We start from the raw sequence: 19,354 nt of genomic DNA on the forward strand, positions 1-19,354 counted from the left end.
ATCCCTTCTGGGGGTCCCTCAGACCTTGCCAGCGCTCACTAACCTGCCTTCAATGGGGTCAGTCTTTTTGCTTGCTGACCTTGCCCGCCCAGCTGGCAACTAGGAACATCCTTGCTACTGCTCAAAGAACCCCCACTGTACAGGCACCTCAATGGAATTGCCTGTTAAGTCTCCTTGCTCGCCACTGTAGCTTTAGGGCTCCATATGCTGTTCTGCCTTTCCAGAACTGAACTGCATCCATCCCTGCTCGTCGCATCACTACCCACCTGTGCAATATCCTATCTTGGGGATTGCTGTGTGAAACATTTTCTGGACTTCCTCTGGTAGGTCGTCTTTAGGTCCTCGTTTGTGGTGCTCCATGTGCAGATCTCCTGCTTAGCTCCATAGGTTAACATTGCCGATTGATTCCTAAGGGCCCAAAGACGAACATTGGGGCTTGAGGATAATTGTTCTCTCTGTGGCCGGTCAGCCTCAGTAAAAGTCCAGTTGGACTTTCTGGAATTGTGTAAACATTTCATAATTCAGTGAGACCACTTTGTGTTCTTAGCATATTCTGAAAAGGGATTCAGGTACGTAATCAATACTTTTGTAGTTTTTTTTCCAATGCACAACTTTATTTAAAACTCTATACTTGTACAGATCTAGTGTGTGGACATTCCTTTATTAAGAGTTTACTGTTCCATTTAAGCTAGAACACATCATCCTTGACTATACAGAAATTGTATCACTTGGAAAGTGAGGAGGTCAAAACACCCTTCAAACCAATAGTTTGTAGTTGGTCCTAGAAATAAAGCCTGAGAAAAATCTTGCTAATGTTGTTTAATGTAAGGCCTTTTCTTGAGGTTGAGTATACGTTTTTGGCTCAATGCTAGTGTCGCATGACTAGGATGAGATTGTTTTGTCTCAGGAGTTCTGTAGCCGAGGTGCTTTAAGAAGGCACAACGGTCCAATCTCCAGGGAATCTCTCGTCAGTTGTGCAAGTGGGTGGAGACTAAGTTAAATGGGAAACATTTTCTTTGAACCATGTTAGCATTTGTTTTGTCTGCTTTCCTGCCACCTCTTTCTCGTGTGCTCTGGAGTTTTCCTCTACAGCATCTTCACAACCCCAATTCCATCAGACAAAACAAACTTTGGTACCGGCTTCAACTTTGCATGAATCCATAGATGTAGGCGTATTTAAAATCTTGAATCCAAAAATATCAATTTTGATTAGTGGGTAGGCAGATGAGTAAAAGGGGATATTCTATTCCGTGCCAACATTAATCATTCCCCGCTTTCTTTTTTCTCGTTCTCAGAATACATTCTATTCAGCGGGAAAAAACTACTTGCTCAGAATGTGTAATGGTAAGTGACTTCCCCCAACTACTTTCAATGCAGCTTTAAAGAACTTTGTACGTTGTTTCTGATTGACTCAATCATTGCCAGAATGTTAAGACAAACTCGTCAGAAGCCACACTCGTTTCTTTGTCAGTAAATCAAGAGCTCGGTTATATTATTGGTTGCTCGATATTGGGGACATGGGTCCGTTTTTCATGTTTTAGTAGAACTGTTGGTTCCTGTAGAGTTCACACACTAAATGTTATGTTATTTGGTCTTGTACCTTGCACTGCTGCCACTTATGTTGTCTCCCTGAGTTCTGGCAGATCTTGGAAGGAAGGAAGGAAGGAAGGAAGGAAGGAAGGAAGGAAGGAAGGAACTTCGTTAGTGGGCTTTAGAGGGAAAAGCACAAGAGCTTTGATGTGCGGTTGGTAGCGTCAGTTCGGAAAAAAACTGTCACTGTGTGGTTTGTGGTGTTCTTTGCTCATGTTGTGCTAGGTGGGTGTGGGTGTGCGTGTGTGGGTGTGTGCTTGGTTGGCTTGGTTTCCTGTTCGGTATAGTTTGTCGTTGGTTGTGGTTTGTGGTGATATGTTTTGATGCCGTACAGTTATGTAGTATATTGTTCTGTGTTTTAGGGAGAGTAAGCAGAATATTTGAGTGTTGTTAGTGGGATCGTGGACATTTGCATCACGTTCATCTAAGTTCTATGCATTGGCCGACCCCTAAGAAACATCCAAATTTAATACCATGGCAGCCCTCAAAAGCATCCATACTCGGTACATTGGCTGCCCTCAACACACATCTAGATTCAGTAGCTTGGGTACCTTCTCAAAACGTCTAGTTTGAACACACCGGCTGCCCCCAATAAACTTCCCAGCTCAATACAATGCAACCCATTGGCCACCCCCAAAACCCACCAAGTGCAATACATTGGCCATCTTTGTATTTTCATCTGAGTGTGTACCTGGCCAGCCTGTAACTTTCTTCCAAGTACAAAGCAATGGCTAACCTATAAGACTCAATTGGAGTAGTTGAGGACTCTTCCCCCGCAAAGTGCAATGCACAGGCTGACCTTCACATTTCTTCTAAAGGCAGTACATAGGCTAACCTGCAAAATTAATCTAATAGCAAGAACATGGCAAAACAGAGCACAGTGCAAGGCAGCATAATGTTGAGTATGTGGTAGTAATCTAGGAGTGGCAGGGTTTTACCAGAGCACAGTAATGGCTGTATTCTCCGCTCATATCACCTTACCTGGATGTAGCTGCAGGGTGTACCGTCAGGCATTCATGGACGAACAAGGGCAAACTGAGGGGGGAGCTGCCCAGAAGGGAGTTTCCCTTTCACATGAACCTTAGCCAGCTTCCCAGGCAAGGCTGCCCTGGGAGGGCCGCTGAAGATGAGCGCTTTCGGCCACGTGATGAGGGGGTGCCAATCAGCCTGAGTAAGGGCCGGCAGAGGGTGAGAGGGAGGGAGGGAGGGAGGCAGGCAGGCCTGTGCCAGGAGCATGGGAACCGTGAGAAAGAAAACGCTGGGAAGCCATGGGATTTTAAAATGCTTACCCGAAAGCAATGCAGCGTGCGATTGGGTGCTTTTAGCCCCAAAACTTCACATTTGAGGCATGGGAGAACTATAAGGGTGTGGCCAGTGTACCAGATAGCATTTTGGCATGAAAGTATTTTACTCCCAATTTGTAGAATTGGAGAGTAAATCCAATTTCAAGAGAGTAAAAGTGATTTTCTCCTTCGCAAGAGAGTAAAAAGGTGTCTGACAGCTATCCAATTTTTGCATAAAATTAAAGCTGTGTTCAAAAACATTAGTGGCAAAGAACTTGTCGATGTATACTAAACCGCTTCATCTTAATTCTACTTGGACACTAAAACTCTGTTAAGAACTACTACAGATGGAAGCTAGTTATATCATAAATGAAGTCCCTTACTCAACCAGCATCACTTTTCTACTGTTGCTGCCTTGCACTACCTACTTGACAGCCACTCCATGTTTTTGCTCCATCTCCTTCCCCTCTCTCACTTTCTGATGGTCTGCCTCTCAACCTTAGTGTTGCTATGCCACGTTTTGAGGTCTGTTGCTCGGTCACTATGCCTCTCCCATGTTGGCCTTCTATGATTCCTGTTTCCCCTCCTACATTGTGCTGTATCGGTTGATATAACTCCTCTTCGACTCATGTCATTACCCTGGCTATATATGTTTTTTTGCATTTTCTCTGTTGTGGTTGCTACTCCTTTTGATTGTCTTTCTTGCACTGCTCCTCATGTTATTTGCCGGCCTTTCTCTAGTCTGGATTTTTTTTTTATTTCTAGCTCTCCCAGTCTGCTGTTCTGTGTTTTCTTATTTTACTGTCTGTCTCTTTTGCTCGGCTGCTATACCTCACTCCTACTGTGTGCGCGTGTCCTATTATTTACCTGTTTCCCTTCTCACTTTCTTTGTTGCTCTCTTATGTAGCTCATTGGTCTCTCTTCCTGTTGCTCAAATTCCTGTTTTGGATTGTCTAATACGTTCTCTCGACCTCCCCTACCACTCCCACTTTGCTTAGGTTCAGAGTTGCTCTTTCTCTCCTTTTTGTCTTTTGACACAGCACCAATAAATATTCAAAAAGCTCAACATGCCTTTTTCTATTTATAAATCTAGTGCATCTTTACCATTGGGTGCTCCTTTTTAGGTGTGTGCAAGCCGCCTTTTGGCCATTAGGCTAGGAATTGGAGTTGGTTTGTCTCATCAGATGCAGTTGCTCGAATGCAGATGTTTCAGCAGCACTGTTAGCAATTACAAGTATATCTACGTTCTTGAGATGCATGTTCTACTAATGAGCCATTACAGCTATGGCACCCCTGATGAGAGGTGTGTGTTCTGAGCCATTACAGGTATAGCGGCCACAATGAGATGTGTGTTCTAAGCATTACAGGTACGGCAGCCCTGATGAAATGTGTGTTCTGAATCACTGAACATTTAGTAATCCTTTTGATGAGTGGAAAGCTAAGTCAGCTTTTTTACAATTGAATGTTACCTGCATCTTAAAGACCTACTTCTGATGCAAATGCATTAACTCACCTAGAAACAAGGTTTGAACAGGTTACACAATAATCTCTGCAGCAGGGTTATTGACCCACTTACCTATCTTTCCCAATAGGCTGTTGACTCTGAAAGGCACATAGGGTTGGGGAACTGGCAGTTCCATGTCAGGCTTGACTGACATAACTGGCTTGTGAAAAGCCCTCAGCCTTTTTGGACTATCCTAGATGAGTTGGGAGATTAATAACGAGGCTTTGATATGTGCTTGATTTTTGGCAGTGGGGACTCAGTAATCGGACATGGGAGAAGCAGAATTTGTGAAAAGTACAAGACCAAGTAGGAGGGATGGAAGTATGACAGCAGTGCCATATTCTCACATTGTCCGCCAGTGTGCATCACACCAGCTCAGGAGGATGGTGGGAAGGATCTATGTGAAAATACCAAATTTATTACTGTCAACTCGAAAATATTGCATGTAAAACACATTTTTTGTATTTTTAATGCAGGTGAGACCTCCCGCAGATCCTCCCTCACATCCCCATCTTTATGAAATACCTCTACCCAACCCCCATCTATTTTTTGGGGTAAAGCCATTTCTTTCATGCTAGGTTTTCTACCTCGCAGCAATGGGATTCAGTATTTTGTAGCGATACCGGTGGGAAGAGCTGAGACACTCTTCTTGCTCAGAAAATACCAAGCATGTTAGCACTTTGTTATTACAGCAGCTCTGTTAAAGTCAAGTACTGTCCCAAAACATAGGAGTCCTGCTAAGAAATGTCACCATGATGCAATCCGTCCTGCCATGTGCCATGACATTCGTATTGCAGCTTTGCTGATTAGACTACTTTGCCTGAAAATATAGCAGTACTGTTGAGAGGTGTTAGGGAGAATTCTCAGAAATGTGCGAATTCCTTTCTACTGGACTTTAGGACTTTTCATTTTTATCATGGAGATTGTGAGACATTTTTCCCCACTCTCGTATTTTTCTTTAATTTGAACACTGTTTCTTTTGGTTTTGGAGTCAAACTCCAAGAGGCATCATCTTTTTACATTGTGACACACCACATCTTCAGTGCAGTGGCACAGGGAAGTCTTTCAGATTTCCCAAAGGTTTAAATACCTCCTCTCGGATAAACTGTTTCCAAAAGCAGTAAAATGAAATTGACTTTACTTCCCTTTTTGTAACTTTGTAGACCCAGCACACACTATCTTACAATAGAGTGCTGGAGGGGTTACTTAGTATCCCTTTGTCTACTTTCTCATGTAACATTTTGTTACTCTTTCTAAAATTAATGGCTGATGGCAGTGGTTTACTTTTACCTACCATTGTGTATTTTTACCACGGACTCCGTTCGCAGCTGCAGTATAACACCCATGGGTGCCCATGTTGTCTTTTTTGCCATTTCTTGGTGTAAAGGTCCTTCTTGCGATTTACTCTGCGCGCCAAACCAGGTTTGGTCCCTTTGTTCGTTTTGTCTTTGGCGGGGTTCACTGGTGAAGCCCGCCTCTGGCTCCTGCGTGTCTGGCAGGGCAGGAAGCGAGTGAGGGACCCGAAACTCACTGTGCTTAGTCTCCTTGGTTACAGGAATGCACCCAAAGGTGATTGGCTGGCTGGCTGTCGCTGGAGGACAGCCAGCCTGCTGCGTGAGTGACAGCTAGGCTGCAAATGAATGGCTGCGATTTGCATAAAAGGTGAGGTCTTTTGCTTGGAAGGCAGAGTCGACCATTGGACGAAGGAATCCAAAGAAGAACTTGGAAGAGACGCTTGCTGCAACTCCTGGACCGTTGGTTTGCCCGGTAAAGCCCTGCTGCAGTGCTGATGCTCTGAATTCACCTCGACTAGAGAAGCCCTGCAAAGGACCACTGGTCCCACCAACCCAAGGGGAGAAATCGACCCCAAAACGAACTCATCTGGAAATCCTTTTGGAGTTGGCTGTACTTCCAATGATGCTGTAGGAACCGATTGCCAGGGAGAAGACCACCAGAATCGAGTGCATCGTTTTTAAGCCGAACCCAAGCTCCAGGAAGATCCTCCAGACTCCCTAGAAGCAGGGCTGACTAAGCCTGAGCCACCTCAACAGAGTGCTGGATCCCAGAAGCACTGCGGTGGTGCTTTTTGCGAGAAGCTGAAACTGCGAAGTGCTGCTGATCTCAAGTTTGTCCATTGCTGCCGCTGATCTTCAAACCGTAGTGCACGAGTCCCCAGACATCCTCACTCTTTTACCCACGACTGCGGCCTGGGAACAACAGGATCTGCCATATTACAGCAGGAACAGAAGCCAGCTGGAACAAATTCCTTCAGACTGAAGATACGGTGAACTAAGGGGTACTTACCTCTTGCTGTGTAGTTTGTTTGCTCTCAGTTGAGACTTGCATTTACTGTCTTTTTGTAGAGGTGATTACAGCTCTGCCTTTCACAAGCCTGCCAGCTTGTAGCCCAACAGTGATTTGTTTTTCAACAAAAACACACTATAACATTGTGCAAGACTTTTTACCTACCTTCAGGAACTTCTGCTTCCCTAGACTTTGCTCAATTGACATTGGCCGTCCTGGCTCCCTGATAGACTTTTCTATTCTCTGACTTTGTGTTTTGATCTGTCTCTCCAAAAAGTCATACATTCTTTACTTGCATCGCTGGGAAAGGGTTACTCTACAATTCATTGGGCGGTTCAAAAGTGCTTCCATGTTTGAGAAACGTGTTAACCATTGTTTTCTTCCTCTAACCTTTTTCCCTTTTTGACACCAAACTCCGTATTGCTCTAAATGTACCAGTGAAATATCAATGTCCACAGTGTCCTAGTTATTGAAGTCACCTGCGAGTGTAGGAAGTGTCTGTGTGCCATCCCAAAAGGGTATCGACTGATTTATTGAAACTGAGTGTGTATTTTGAAGTATATAGAAGTGTTACATATTTGCTCCCTTCTAAAGAAGGCTTATTCAACTGACTGTTAAATTAATAATTATTTTAATCAAGAAACCTTGAGTGGAAGTGTTTATTTGAATACTTGTCACTGTGAAACTCAATGTTCCAACCCTACAGCTCACATTGACCCCCTCTGAGATAAGCCTGGCTGCTCAGTCACTCTACCAACCTGTGTAGTACAGACTTGTATCAAAGGTTGGGTTACCTATTGCCAAGAGGACAAGGCTGGTGCAGTCTCCCACAGGGTTACTACATATGCTACATACAATCTTGCCTAACAAGAGGTACCAGTACAATCTGTGCCACTGAGAATATATACAGCGCTGCTTCTGCTTGCATCCATTAAACCCGCTTGGTGTGGGTGGTTTAGGGAGTTAAAGTAAAGCTTGGACCACATGCCCAGCTATTCGGTGCTCTCGTAGATGAACTATGTACAGTGTCCTTTCATGCATGCACACGCACACATGCAATCTTAAGACTAAAAAAAAAACACATCTTCATATAGAACACCAAAAGCTTTTCCTTCTCACAAATGCCAAACTACTTGCTGGGAGGCTCTCCTAAAACGTCATGACACCAAGAACCCCAAGCCATTGATTGCAATTGATGTGCTTTTGTGATGAAAAGAAAACTAAGTATGCTGCGCTGCCTTTGTTAAATCAGATTAAATCAGAGGACAGTGAAGCAAAAATACAGCTGTTACGCTCACCTGGCTCCCACAGGGGCGTCGGTCGGACCCGGACTGCTGCGGTCTCCACCAACTTGATGCATAGTGCACAGATGAGACTGGACTGGCCCTCCTAATCTCGTCTGCTTGACCCGTAGAAGGATTCTCCTGCAAGTGGAGAGAGGAATTTAGCCACCCGTGGATTCTAGTATGGCAACTCCTTGCGTTCCCCACTAAACACCTCTGAAAACCCCTTACAGTACTCTCACCTTATATTCTTGAAAGATGAGCTCTCCATCCTGCGTGGATTGCAGGGGAGCGTAGATACCAGTTGCTTCACTGGTTAGAAGGCGTTGGGGAGTTCCGGATGAGAGTTGACTCTGAGGTTCCTGGTGAAGATCAGTAAGTATAGAGTTCAATATGTCCGATGTTCACTCTTGTCCCATTCCTTTCTTATCTTGCAGTGGAGTTCGAGAAAAGATGGTCTCATGGCGGTAGATGGCGTTCAGGTAAGAGTCTGTATTACCTGATGCTGTCCGGTAAATGATGCATGTATTTAACATGTTTTCTCTCCGTTTTCAGATGCGGCGTTTGAAGATGTGGAGAGTTAAAGAATAATGCCTCCGGTGGTAAATCAGGTAAGTCTATGGTGGTAAGAGAGATTGTATTTGTTTGCTCTTTCAGCTCACCTGGTTATTTCTTTTGTCCCCAGATGCCGGAGCCCGGCGAAGAAATAATGGAGGCAGCGCCGGATCGAAAGGTGCTATGAGGACTGGTGAGTATGGCGCGGTGCTGCAGCTGGCGACGCGACGCATGTAGAAAGAATGCCCTTTCCAGATGCTGAGACGTGACGTTCCGGAATAAGGTGAGAGACTGGAATAAAGTTTGTTTTCTAACCTTGCCTCTGCTTTCCTTCTTCTCTAGGAGCTCCGGATTCAGGACGGGCGTGGCAGTGGTCTGGATGCTGACTTGCACGCACGGTGAACGTTACGCTGCTGGATGCAGAATAACGCGAAGCGTGTTACTGATCGGGCGTGGTTTAAATAGCCTCAAAAGTAGTCCCACTTAAGAAGTCCCTAGAACCACACCCGAGTAAAAAATAGTCCCTGTAGTAAAATAGTCCCTTCCAGACTTCACGTTGGATTGGAGTCATTTGCAGCATGGTCTGCCTGAGGTAAGTAATGACTATGAACCTGGTGCCTTAGGCGCCAGGACTGATTTCTACTATGAGCCTGGCGCCTAAGGTGCCAGGACTTAACCCAGATAGCCCCTAGCCGTGGCTGCTGAGGTTTTAATAAAGGTCTAGACGCCTGCTCCCGGGGCTGATGGGCTTGGTCCAGATGCCTGGGGTTAGGCATCATGACAACAGCTCTAGTTTAAGACGATTTTCATTTTACACAATGCATGTGTTCTAAAGCAATGTGAAACACATATTCAGGATTCAAAATGCTTTAATAACACTGTAACCTACAAAATGCAGGCAGTTGAGCAAAGTGAACAAAACAGAAATTCACTTCTACATTGCTCAAAGTATTATCTTGATAGAACTATTAACAGAGGAGAGTGTTGAAAAAATAAACATACCAGGACTCATCATGGTTGCTTCTTTAAAGGAAATGTGTGGATTACTAAAGTGAAGAGTGGATTGGCAAGCTGCTACTGGCCAGGCAACACCAGTGAGCCCCATGATTTATGGGGGTGCTGCCATAAATAGCCTGCGTAATCTGTACACTATGAATAAATAAAAGGGCAGCATTGACAAGATTTCTGTGCATAAAAAGGCCTGACACGCACCTGATCTGGATGGCTGGGTGTGGCGATAGGAGATGGACACAAGAGTTTGTTGGCATAAACCTTTATTAGATAACAAAAGAACCTGGGGTTGAGAGAAATGTCCTAACTTTCCCGAATTCTAAGAGGGGTTTCCCTACCTCAACAAAAACTAATGTCCATGTCAGAATGTCCAAAATCATGTTTTTCCGTCCTGTGTCTAAAACCTGTCTGATCCCCACACTGTAAACTCAACAAAAGGTGGAAAAGCTGGTCGCCTGCAGCCTCCTACAAAGTTCCAAGGTAAAGAAAATCCAAAAGGTGCCAAACAAGCAAAGTTCCATAAAGTAACTAAAGTTCCAAATTAAAAGGTTCATACCACGACAATAGTTGATTTCCCCCTTGGTCTTACTTGCACTTCTAGAGTTCAACTCTTCTTTGTTCCGTTTCATTGGCTTTGCTTCAGCCACAAACTGCGATGGATGAGGAAGATGACTCGTGAATCCCTCCACCAATTTCCAAGATACATTTTGTTTTCCTTGGTTTCTCTTTGATTTTCTGCACTTGGGTTCTCTCGTTACCAAGTAATGTGTTTTGAAGGGCGCTTCATGGTTATTCTCACCACTTGGTTTCTTATAGCAACTGCTTTTTAGGGGTTTCCCCAGCTTCCTTTAATTGCTTTAACATTCACCTCTTACTTGGTTTAGTCACCTGCCAAGTATCCTGTGATTGCCACCCCAACCACTGGGACGAGGAAGAGGGGTGTTGATGACAGAGGTTAGTATCCCTTTTGTGCCTCTTCTGATGTTATTTTTTGGTAATCCAGGTGTTTTGCTTCTTTTTGGCAGAGGGGGGCAAAACACATACTTATATTCCCCCAGGCCCTCTAGCAAAACAAGTTATTGGACTTGCACAGGCAAGAAAACACACACAGACTGGTTATGATGATAAAATAAATGGCTTCTTACTGGCCTTTTTATTCACACATGATGGGAATATATGTATATGTGCAAATACACTCAGACATAAGTATTCATGACAATCAAACAATACATTCAAATATGAGAAGATATAAGTATAAAGAACTTCACCGTTAGGAATGGAGTCAAAGACATCTTCATCTTGGCAAACACAACACTGCTTAGTCCCTCAGCAGGTAGGAAAAGAGATCACTCGTACTAACTGGTTCCTCCCTCACAGCGAGACTTCATCACCTGAGGATCCCAGTTCTACCTCTCTGCCACACTATGCCCTCTCCTTCATGGGGGGCATTTTCCTCGCCCTCCTCAGTTATGTCTGCTCTCGGCTGAAGAGCAGATCACAAATCGAAGGGACAGAGGATGGAAAAAACCAGTCAGAATTGGAACAGCCCAGCGCCCCTTTCCTCGCATTCATTCCCAGTCCCTTATCATGCACCTGCAAGACGCTCCGACTCCCTTTCCTGTATTCGTCCTTCAGTGAACAATATATTATTCTCCACAGCAAGTCCACTCGGCAATAACATTTCGGAGACTTGTGGAATCTGCTTAGATCACATGCTGTGCATAGGCCGACATCTAGTGGAAGCTGCAGAGTATTACAGTTGTTGTTTTCGAAACTCGGAAAGTGACGTCGACGGGGCATGCCAGTAATACTATGTGACGTCCACTGTACCCATGATCCCTCACGTGTCGAGGTCCCTCAGATTGTTTTTTTCCGCCATGCTAGACATATGCGTATAGCGGAGTTCCTTTCGGCGATAAGCCATTGATGTTTACACAGTTACGATAGTTTTTCTTTCTATCATTTCATCGACTGCTGAAACACCACGCCGGTGAAGAAAGAAAACTGCCCGTCTGAGACCACCGTGATGGACTGTTCGGCCTTGGAAGGCCGCCCCGGCCTCGGCTCAGACAGTAGGGAGAGAGGGGGAGGCCATTTTAGGATGCATATTCTCCCCTTCCTACAATTTGTTCGCCCAGCTGCCATTTCCATAATCCCTAATTATGGAAAATACAACATTAAAATGTTGCCCTAAGTGTAATCGCAAATTCCCCTGGGTCGACAAACACTTAGTTTGCAATTTGTGTCTCCCGAGAGACCACGTCGAAACGTCTTGTCGAGCATGCAGGCTCTTCAAGCCTAAGACGTTAAAGGACTGCTCCACCAAACGCTGGGCCCACTACTCCAGGCAACTCGAGGCCATGGAGGTATAGGGAGCCTTCAGCGATGGCAGAAGCGCTACACTTTCGGCAGATGAGTCGAATACTCGACAACGTTTGACACACCGCGAAAGGTCCACCGAGTCCCAGTCCTCTGGGTAATCTAGATCAAGATCGCCACACGACAGGGTTAAAACGTCGAAAGACGGCATGGGTGTTGCACGAAAAACTCCTTCCGAAGGCCGATCGTCCGATCCCCACACCTGAAGTTCAACATTCATCATCTGATAAAACGGCAGGCCCCAAGAAGTCTGTTGAACACTCCTCTGGGCCCCAGGGTGGGGAAAACATCATAAAAAGTCCTCTAAGACCCCTCATAGGGACAAAAACCCTCCTAGGGAGATGACGTCACAGAAGCAAATATTATCCAAGCCCATAGAGAAATCTAAGGACTTTAGACCTCCCACTGATGAGGATATGGGTATTTCCCCTCAACCTAAGTTCAAAGGAATGGTCTTCACAAGATATTGATAGGGTTATGTGAATAATGACCTTCATGGCTAATTATTATGAAAAGAACCCAGATTACTTTCAAAGCTTCCACTCCACTCCTCCCACCTCAGCCCCTTCAGGCTCTCAAGCCTCTGCCTTACCCTCTCAAACCGCTTCTAAGAGGTCTCGCTCTAATGTCCCCTTAGAAAGCACAGCTATAGACGTATATGACCCTGAAATACAACCACAAGACCAGGAGGATCTATCTTTTGTGGAAACATCTGACCCTCAATTTAATGAAGAGGATACAGATTAACTTTATTATGGGGATGATGAAGACCCAGACGCAGACCAGAAGGCGAACATGTACTCCATAGATTCTCCTCTTAATCAGGACGTTCCAGTGGTAGATTCCCATGTCGATAATCAACCCCTCCTCAATGAAGTCTTAGCCAAAGCGGCGGAACACTTACAGATTGACACACAGGAGGTACAGGAGGATAGAGACTTTGCTGAACAATTATTGGGGGACAAAAAAACAGTAGGTCAGTTTATCCCATTATTAAAATCGGTCCAATACAGAATACAGCCTTCCTTTAGAAGCACCCAATCTCACACGGGCCGTTAACACGTGTGTGGAAAAACTATTCAGGCCTGCACCATTAGACCCCTTATATATAAGAGGCCAATTGAAACCAGACTCATTGGTTGTTACCACGACATGCAAGAAAGCAGGCACACCCCTTGCTTTCTTCAAGGCACCACCGGATAAGGAAAGCAAAATGATATATGCCCTGGGCAGAAAGGTTGTTTCCTCTGGGGCCTATCAAACTAGAATAGCCAACAACGCTACACTTTTGGCAAGTTATAACTGCCATAAGTGGGAGGAAATTTCTGTGTTACTTTCGTCTGCCCCGGGGCCAATTAAATGACAACTAGCTCTGGTGGCAGCAGACGGAAGGGCTGTATCTACCTGTCTCCTCAAATCAAATTTCGATGCAGCTGACAGTGCCAGAAGAGTCATTGCAGAGGGCACTATTATAAAGAGGCATGCATGGCTTTGCCGGTCAGGCTTTAGGCCAGAGACACAAGCCACTCTAATAAACATGCCAGTGGAACCTAATGTGCTCTTCGGCAAGGCTGTAGAAGCCACTTAAGACAGCAAAGGATGAGTATGACGCTCTAAAATCTCCAGGTCAGCTCATAAACAAGCCTGCTGGTCAAAGGGGTAACAGTAATTTTCGCCGTTTTCGGGGCAAAAATTCACACAGAGGATCCGGCTACAATCGAGGTCAAGGTTCCTATGGGAATAATCGAGGACAAGCCTTCCAAGACTAACCCGGAGGACAACGCAGAGGTAGTGGTGGTCGGGGAAGAGGCCCAGCTCGAGGTGTCACCCCACCTCAGAGCAAGTGACATTCCGCTCCAGGTACCCTCCCATGCATCACCAGTAGGACGCATTTCCAACTTCACCCACGCATGGGAGCGTATCACCTCAGACAGATGGGTATCTTTCCACGGTAGCAGGGGGCTACTGCATAGAACTACTCCAACGTCCTCACGACCATCCCCCACGACAAAGTCCACTCAGAGGAACATCAGCGGATCCTTCTAGAAGAAATAACAGCGCTTCTTTTAAATGACGCCATAGAAGTGGTCCCAACCAACCAGGTAAACAAGGGTATTTATTCAACTTACTTCCTTGTGCCAAAAAAAAGATATAACCATGCGCCCTTTATTAGATTTACACCCTGCAAACAAGTATGTCAAGCCACAAAAATTCTGCAGGACTACGCTACAAGATGTAATCCTGCTACTAAAAAAGGGGGATTACATGGCAACATTGGATATGAAAGATGTCTAGTTTCCTATTTCAATGTTCCCAGAGCACAGAAAATGCTTGTGTTTCAAGATATCGAACAAGCACTACCAATTCAAAGTGCTGCCCTTTGGCATAGCCTCGGCTTCAAGGGTATTCACAAAGGTACTGGTGGTAGTGGCAGCGCACCTGAGCAGGGGAGGCGAGCAATCCCAGTGTACCCTTATCTGGATGACTGGCTCATAACAGGGGAATCGCCGTTGATTTGCAGGCAAAAAATCCAAACAATAAACCTCTTTCAATTGGGCTTCTCGATCAACGAGAAAAAAATCAAGCCTAGTGCCAGGCACTTGCAAACAGTTCCTAGGAGCTATCCTAAACACAGAGGAAGGATTGGTCTTTCCTTCAGAGGAAAGAGTAAAAAATGTGTTACTGCAAATACCACATTATCAGGCGGGCCGCCAGATAAGGGTGTGCAAAGCAATGCGTTTAATAGGCATGATGGATTCTTGCATATACCTGGTTCCTCATGCGCGCCTGTGCATGTGTCCCATAGAGGAGTGGTTGGCGAAACAGTGGTCACAGGCAAGCGGTCAGTGGGAAGATCTAGTGGTCGTTTCGCCAACGCTTGTACAGAATCTTCACTGGTGGACGAAGGAGAACATAATGAAAGGGAAACCCTTCTACGACCCACAGATACAAGCAGTGGTCACAACGGACGCCTCAGCAGCTTGGTGGGTGGGGGGCTCACTACCTTCACCACACAGCTCAGGGTCTGTAGTCTCACACTGCAGCTCAGAACCACATCAATGTGCTGGAGCTTCTGGCAGTATTCAAAGCCCTTCAGGCATTCGAACCCCATTTAACAAACCTGTTGGTGCAGATCCTAACCGACAACACCACATCAATGTTTTATATCAACAAACGGGGGTGTACATGTTCTCCAAATCCATCCAGACTTGCACAGAAAATCTGGAAATGGGCATTCAGACGGAAAATGTTCCTGTCATCACAACATGTTCCAGGCGAACTCGACTCTCTTGCAGACTCATTGAACAGAGATCCCCTACCAGAGGAACACGAGTAGCGTCTACACAAAGGTCGTAGAACACCTCTTTTCTCAAGGGGGTTTCCCAACTATAGACTTATTCGCCACAAGCGAAAATCGTCAATGCCCAGACTTCGCGTCCAAGTTCCCCCAGCCAGGCTCCAAGGGGAACGCCCTATGGATGAACTGGTCAGGGAAATTTGCTTACGCTTCCCCCCCCCCCCCCCCCCAACTCCTCTCATGAGGAAGGTGGTGAACAATTTACACAAGAAACCGATGATGCTTCTCCTAGTTGCTCCTATGTGGGCAAGACAACCGTGGTATGCTCATCTGCGCAAACTGGCGATATGCGATCCCATCAAGCTCCCCGTGCCAGTACAACCTACCCATCCAGCACAAGGGACTAACAGTGCAGCCACAACCACACTCCATGAACTTGGTAGCATGGCTCCTGAAGTCAGTGTGGATATCTCGATCTACCGCAAAGATGCATGGATATCGTAAAAGAATCAAGAAAACCAAACACTAGGCACTGTTAGGTTTATAGTTAATATTTCGAATTTAATAATTTTTAATACAAAAATGTTGAAAAAATAATAACGAAAAAAAGTCAAATGTCTATTTTTTGTTATTGTTTGTTTAAAATGGGGGGGGGTTTCCGCCAAACCTCCCCCCTTATTTTAAAGCCCTTTTTTTACTTGCGAAACCCAAAAAAACATGCATTTATTTTCTAAATATTAACTGGATACCGCACTGTTACAAATGGAGACGATTCGCAATCTGGTGCCAGACTAAGCAAATCAACCCCATAGATTGTACTCCATCTAACATTCTAACCTATATGTTCCACTTGCTAGATGCAGGGTTAGTGTTCAACTCCCTAAAAGTCCACCTGGCAGCCTTGTCAGCCTACATCACTTACCATAATAAGGTCCCATGGTGGAAGGTACCGGTCATCAAAGCATTTATGGAAGGGGTAAAGAGACTTCACCCTCCAATTTCTAACTCACCGCCAGGTTGGGACCTCAATGTGGTACTCGCTAAGCTCATGGGACCCCCATTTGAGCCTATGCACAAGTCTAGTCTCAAACACCTGACTTATAAAACTGCCTTCTTAGTAGCCATCACTTCCTTAAGAAGGGTTAGTGAAATCCAAGCTTTGTCAGTGTAGGATCCTTTCTTTACTATACATAAAGACAAGCTGGTTTTACGTACTCCCCCTAGGTTCTCACCTAAATTCATCTCCAAATTTCATGTAAACCAGTCTATCGAGCTACCGGCTTTCTTCCATGAGCCCAAAAGCTCTGCTGAGGTAAAACTCCACACACTAGATGTGAGGAGAGCAGTGCTCGACTACGTAGACAAGACCAGACCGCTAAGAAAGACAGATAAACTGTTAGCGCCATGCAGAGAAGGTGACCGCATCTCTAAGAATGCCATCTCTAGGTGGATAGTCAGATGTATCCAACCATGCTATTCCCTATTGTACAAAACGCTGCCTTTTAAGCCAAGGGCCCACTCCACAAGAGGTACTGGAGCCACTCTGGCTTTCATTGCAAATGTCCCCTTAGACAGTATTTGCAAAGCAGCTACATGGAGCTCAATACATACTTTCACTCAGCACTACTGCATTGACACTCATTCCAAGACAGATACACAAGTGGGACAAGCGGTTCTAAGACATTTATTCACTCATGAACCTTCTCAGAGCCCCACCTCCTTCTTCCACTGCTCGCTAATCTATGCACAGCATGTGATCTAAGCAGATTCCACAAGCCTCAGAAGGGATACATTACTCACCATAATCGTATTTCTGATGCTTTTATCTGCTTAGATTCACATGTGCCCGCCCTTCCTCCCCTCTGAGAGAAGGTGCATGGATGCTTGTAGTCTTATCTTATCTGCTTGGATACTCTGTACTTGCGCTACTCCTCATGCTACCTCATGTCAGTAAAAATACAATCTGAGGCTCCTACACGCGTGAGGGATCATGGGTACAGGGGACGTCACACTAGAGATAGTATTACTGGCACACCCTGGTTCGACGCCCATTTTTGAGTTATGAAAAACAAACTGTACTACTGCACAGCTTCACTAGATGTCGGCCTATGCACAGCATGTGAATCTAAGCAGATACAAGCATCAGAAATACGATTACGGTGAGTGGGAGGATACAGGTGCATATGAATATTAGATGTTTTCAACAGGTGAGCACTCGGGTGCAAGGAAAATGTATGGAAACAGTAAAGAATAAGCACAAGTACAGTCTCCTATATCTTCTGAAGTCCAACTCTAAGATGATATGGGGACTTGTGCCCAAAAGTTACAAGTTCCAACATAACACTTCTTCAGGTAAAGTATTTCAGAAATGATGCAGTTGGGTGTGGTCATCCCTTGAAAGTAGGTTCTTTAAAGTAAGGTAAGCATTTATTTCAAGTCGGGTAAGTACCCCACTTCCTTAGACCAGGTTCGACGACCAAAGGTCAGGTAAGATGGAGTATAGGGACAAGGGCTCTATACCAAAGGTTTACCCTATGGGAGACAAACGGGTATCTTCACTTATCCCCCCCTCCCCTACTCAGATTCTTCTATGTAATGCTGCAAGTCATCCGGAATTCGCTGGGGACACAATCCGCTGTGCCTAGTTCGAGTGAGGGAAGACCAAGAGTCGTGGGTGCAGATGTCACTTTTCAGGTTAAGAGCTGGTCACTGTTCTCACCGGAGAAGTTGCAGGCAACGTTTTGAAGACCTCCAAATGAAGAAAAGGTGCAGACTTGGGCAGTGCAGAGCCTTCAGGACATCTCGTGGGAGAGCAGAGAGATTGTACCAGCAGAGGTCACCATAGTCGGGCAGTGACAGGTGATCTTCCAGTGGTGAACACAGAAGCAGCCACAGCACAGCTTCCCATGCCACAAGATAACTGAAAATGCAAGGACAAGTGGCTTATGGCATAAGCTGAAGATCTTGCATGTTCCCAGGCTCTGCTCGTAACGATGATGGTCGCAACGAGGTAGCCCAAATGAGAGCTGCTCAGGCCACCAGTGGTCCAGGGACACTTCAAAAGGCACAGATTCTGGAGCAGGGGTTGAGGCTTGTTGTTTCCACTGGTCCATGGGTCAAAGCACCAACGAGGGTCTTCTGAGATCAGGCAGAGGAGCTGGGCTTCACCGGGCCAATCACTGGAATCGATGCTGGTCATCTGGACTCCTTGGGCTGCTCTACCTCATAGAAATCTTGTTTCCAACAATGATCTGTCGAATAGCTGCAGGAGCCCTCCTTTTATCCATGATTGGTGCTTGAAGCTAGCCCAAGCACACCAATGGTAAGGTTCTGCAGCGGTCAAACAGCCCAGGGCTGTCCAATCTTTGACAACCACTGATCATCCCATCTGTCCAGCAACAGACTTTCGGGTGCCAAGGGATGTGATAGGAACAATCTGTCTCAGCCTCCTCCTCTGACACACACCTTTCACCAGGTAAGTGGTTACCATAGATGACCTTTCCTGGCCTGCTAAGGAGGCAGGAAGAAGGCCAAAGAATATGTGGAAATCTTGTGGCATGGCCATTTAACGGCCCTAGCCACTTTTAGTAGCCCTTTGCGGTATATGCAAAAGTGAATGAGAAGAATATCACAAACATCACAAAGCTGCCACCAGCCTGTCTTAGGCACATTGTCAAAGTAACCAAAAAGCCATTGGGTAAAACGTTATACGGATACAAAGTATCCTCACTTCACTGTATGTTGAAAAATATTCCTAAAGAGAGATGTTCTCTCGGTACTGACAGTCTTAGGAACTAGTCAGCTTCTCCATAAGGGCGAGCAAAATGGGCAAGGGAAGTAAAGCAAAAGCCGTTGCGTACCTCCAGAAAGTGAGGACTATATTTGAAAAAAAGCAAAAAGAAAGTATCTACTATAGGAATATATGGAGGTAAAGGTGCAAAAAGAAAATCTGTCCGAAACACAGAAAAGTGTATGCAAAAAGTATACATGACCTGAATTAAAAAATGCAGAATCCAATCATGAACCGTAAATTAGAAATGGGAAAAGATTTACTACGTGATAACCTAAAACAGGAATACCATAAATATAAAAAATGTAAATACAACCAGTACAACATTATTGAAATAAAAATATTAGAAAAAATGAC

The 19,354-nt window shown here is 45.2% G+C and overlaps 1 protein-coding gene across 2 annotated transcripts in view; it reads left to right on the forward strand.

The window, feature by feature from the left end:
* The window catches only part of THOC1 (THO complex subunit 1), a 1,301,120-nt gene that overhangs the window by 248,313 nt on the left and 1,033,453 nt on the right, over positions 1 to 19,354 (forward strand). For both annotated transcript variants that reach the window (XM_069620878.1, XM_069620877.1), the window contains exon 6: positions 1,296 to 1,344. In XM_069620878.1, coding sequence (XP_069476979.1) covers positions 1,296 to 1,344 — 49 coding nt within the window. The remainder of the gene's footprint in view (positions 1 to 1,295; positions 1,345 to 19,354) is intronic.

Source organism: Ambystoma mexicanum, chromosome 5q, assembly GCF_040938575.1.
Source record: "Ambystoma mexicanum isolate Mex_15411 chromosome 5q, UKY_AmexF1_1, whole genome shotgun sequence".
Classification (NCBI taxonomy): Eukaryota; Metazoa; Chordata; class Amphibia; order Caudata; family Ambystomatidae; genus Ambystoma; species Ambystoma mexicanum.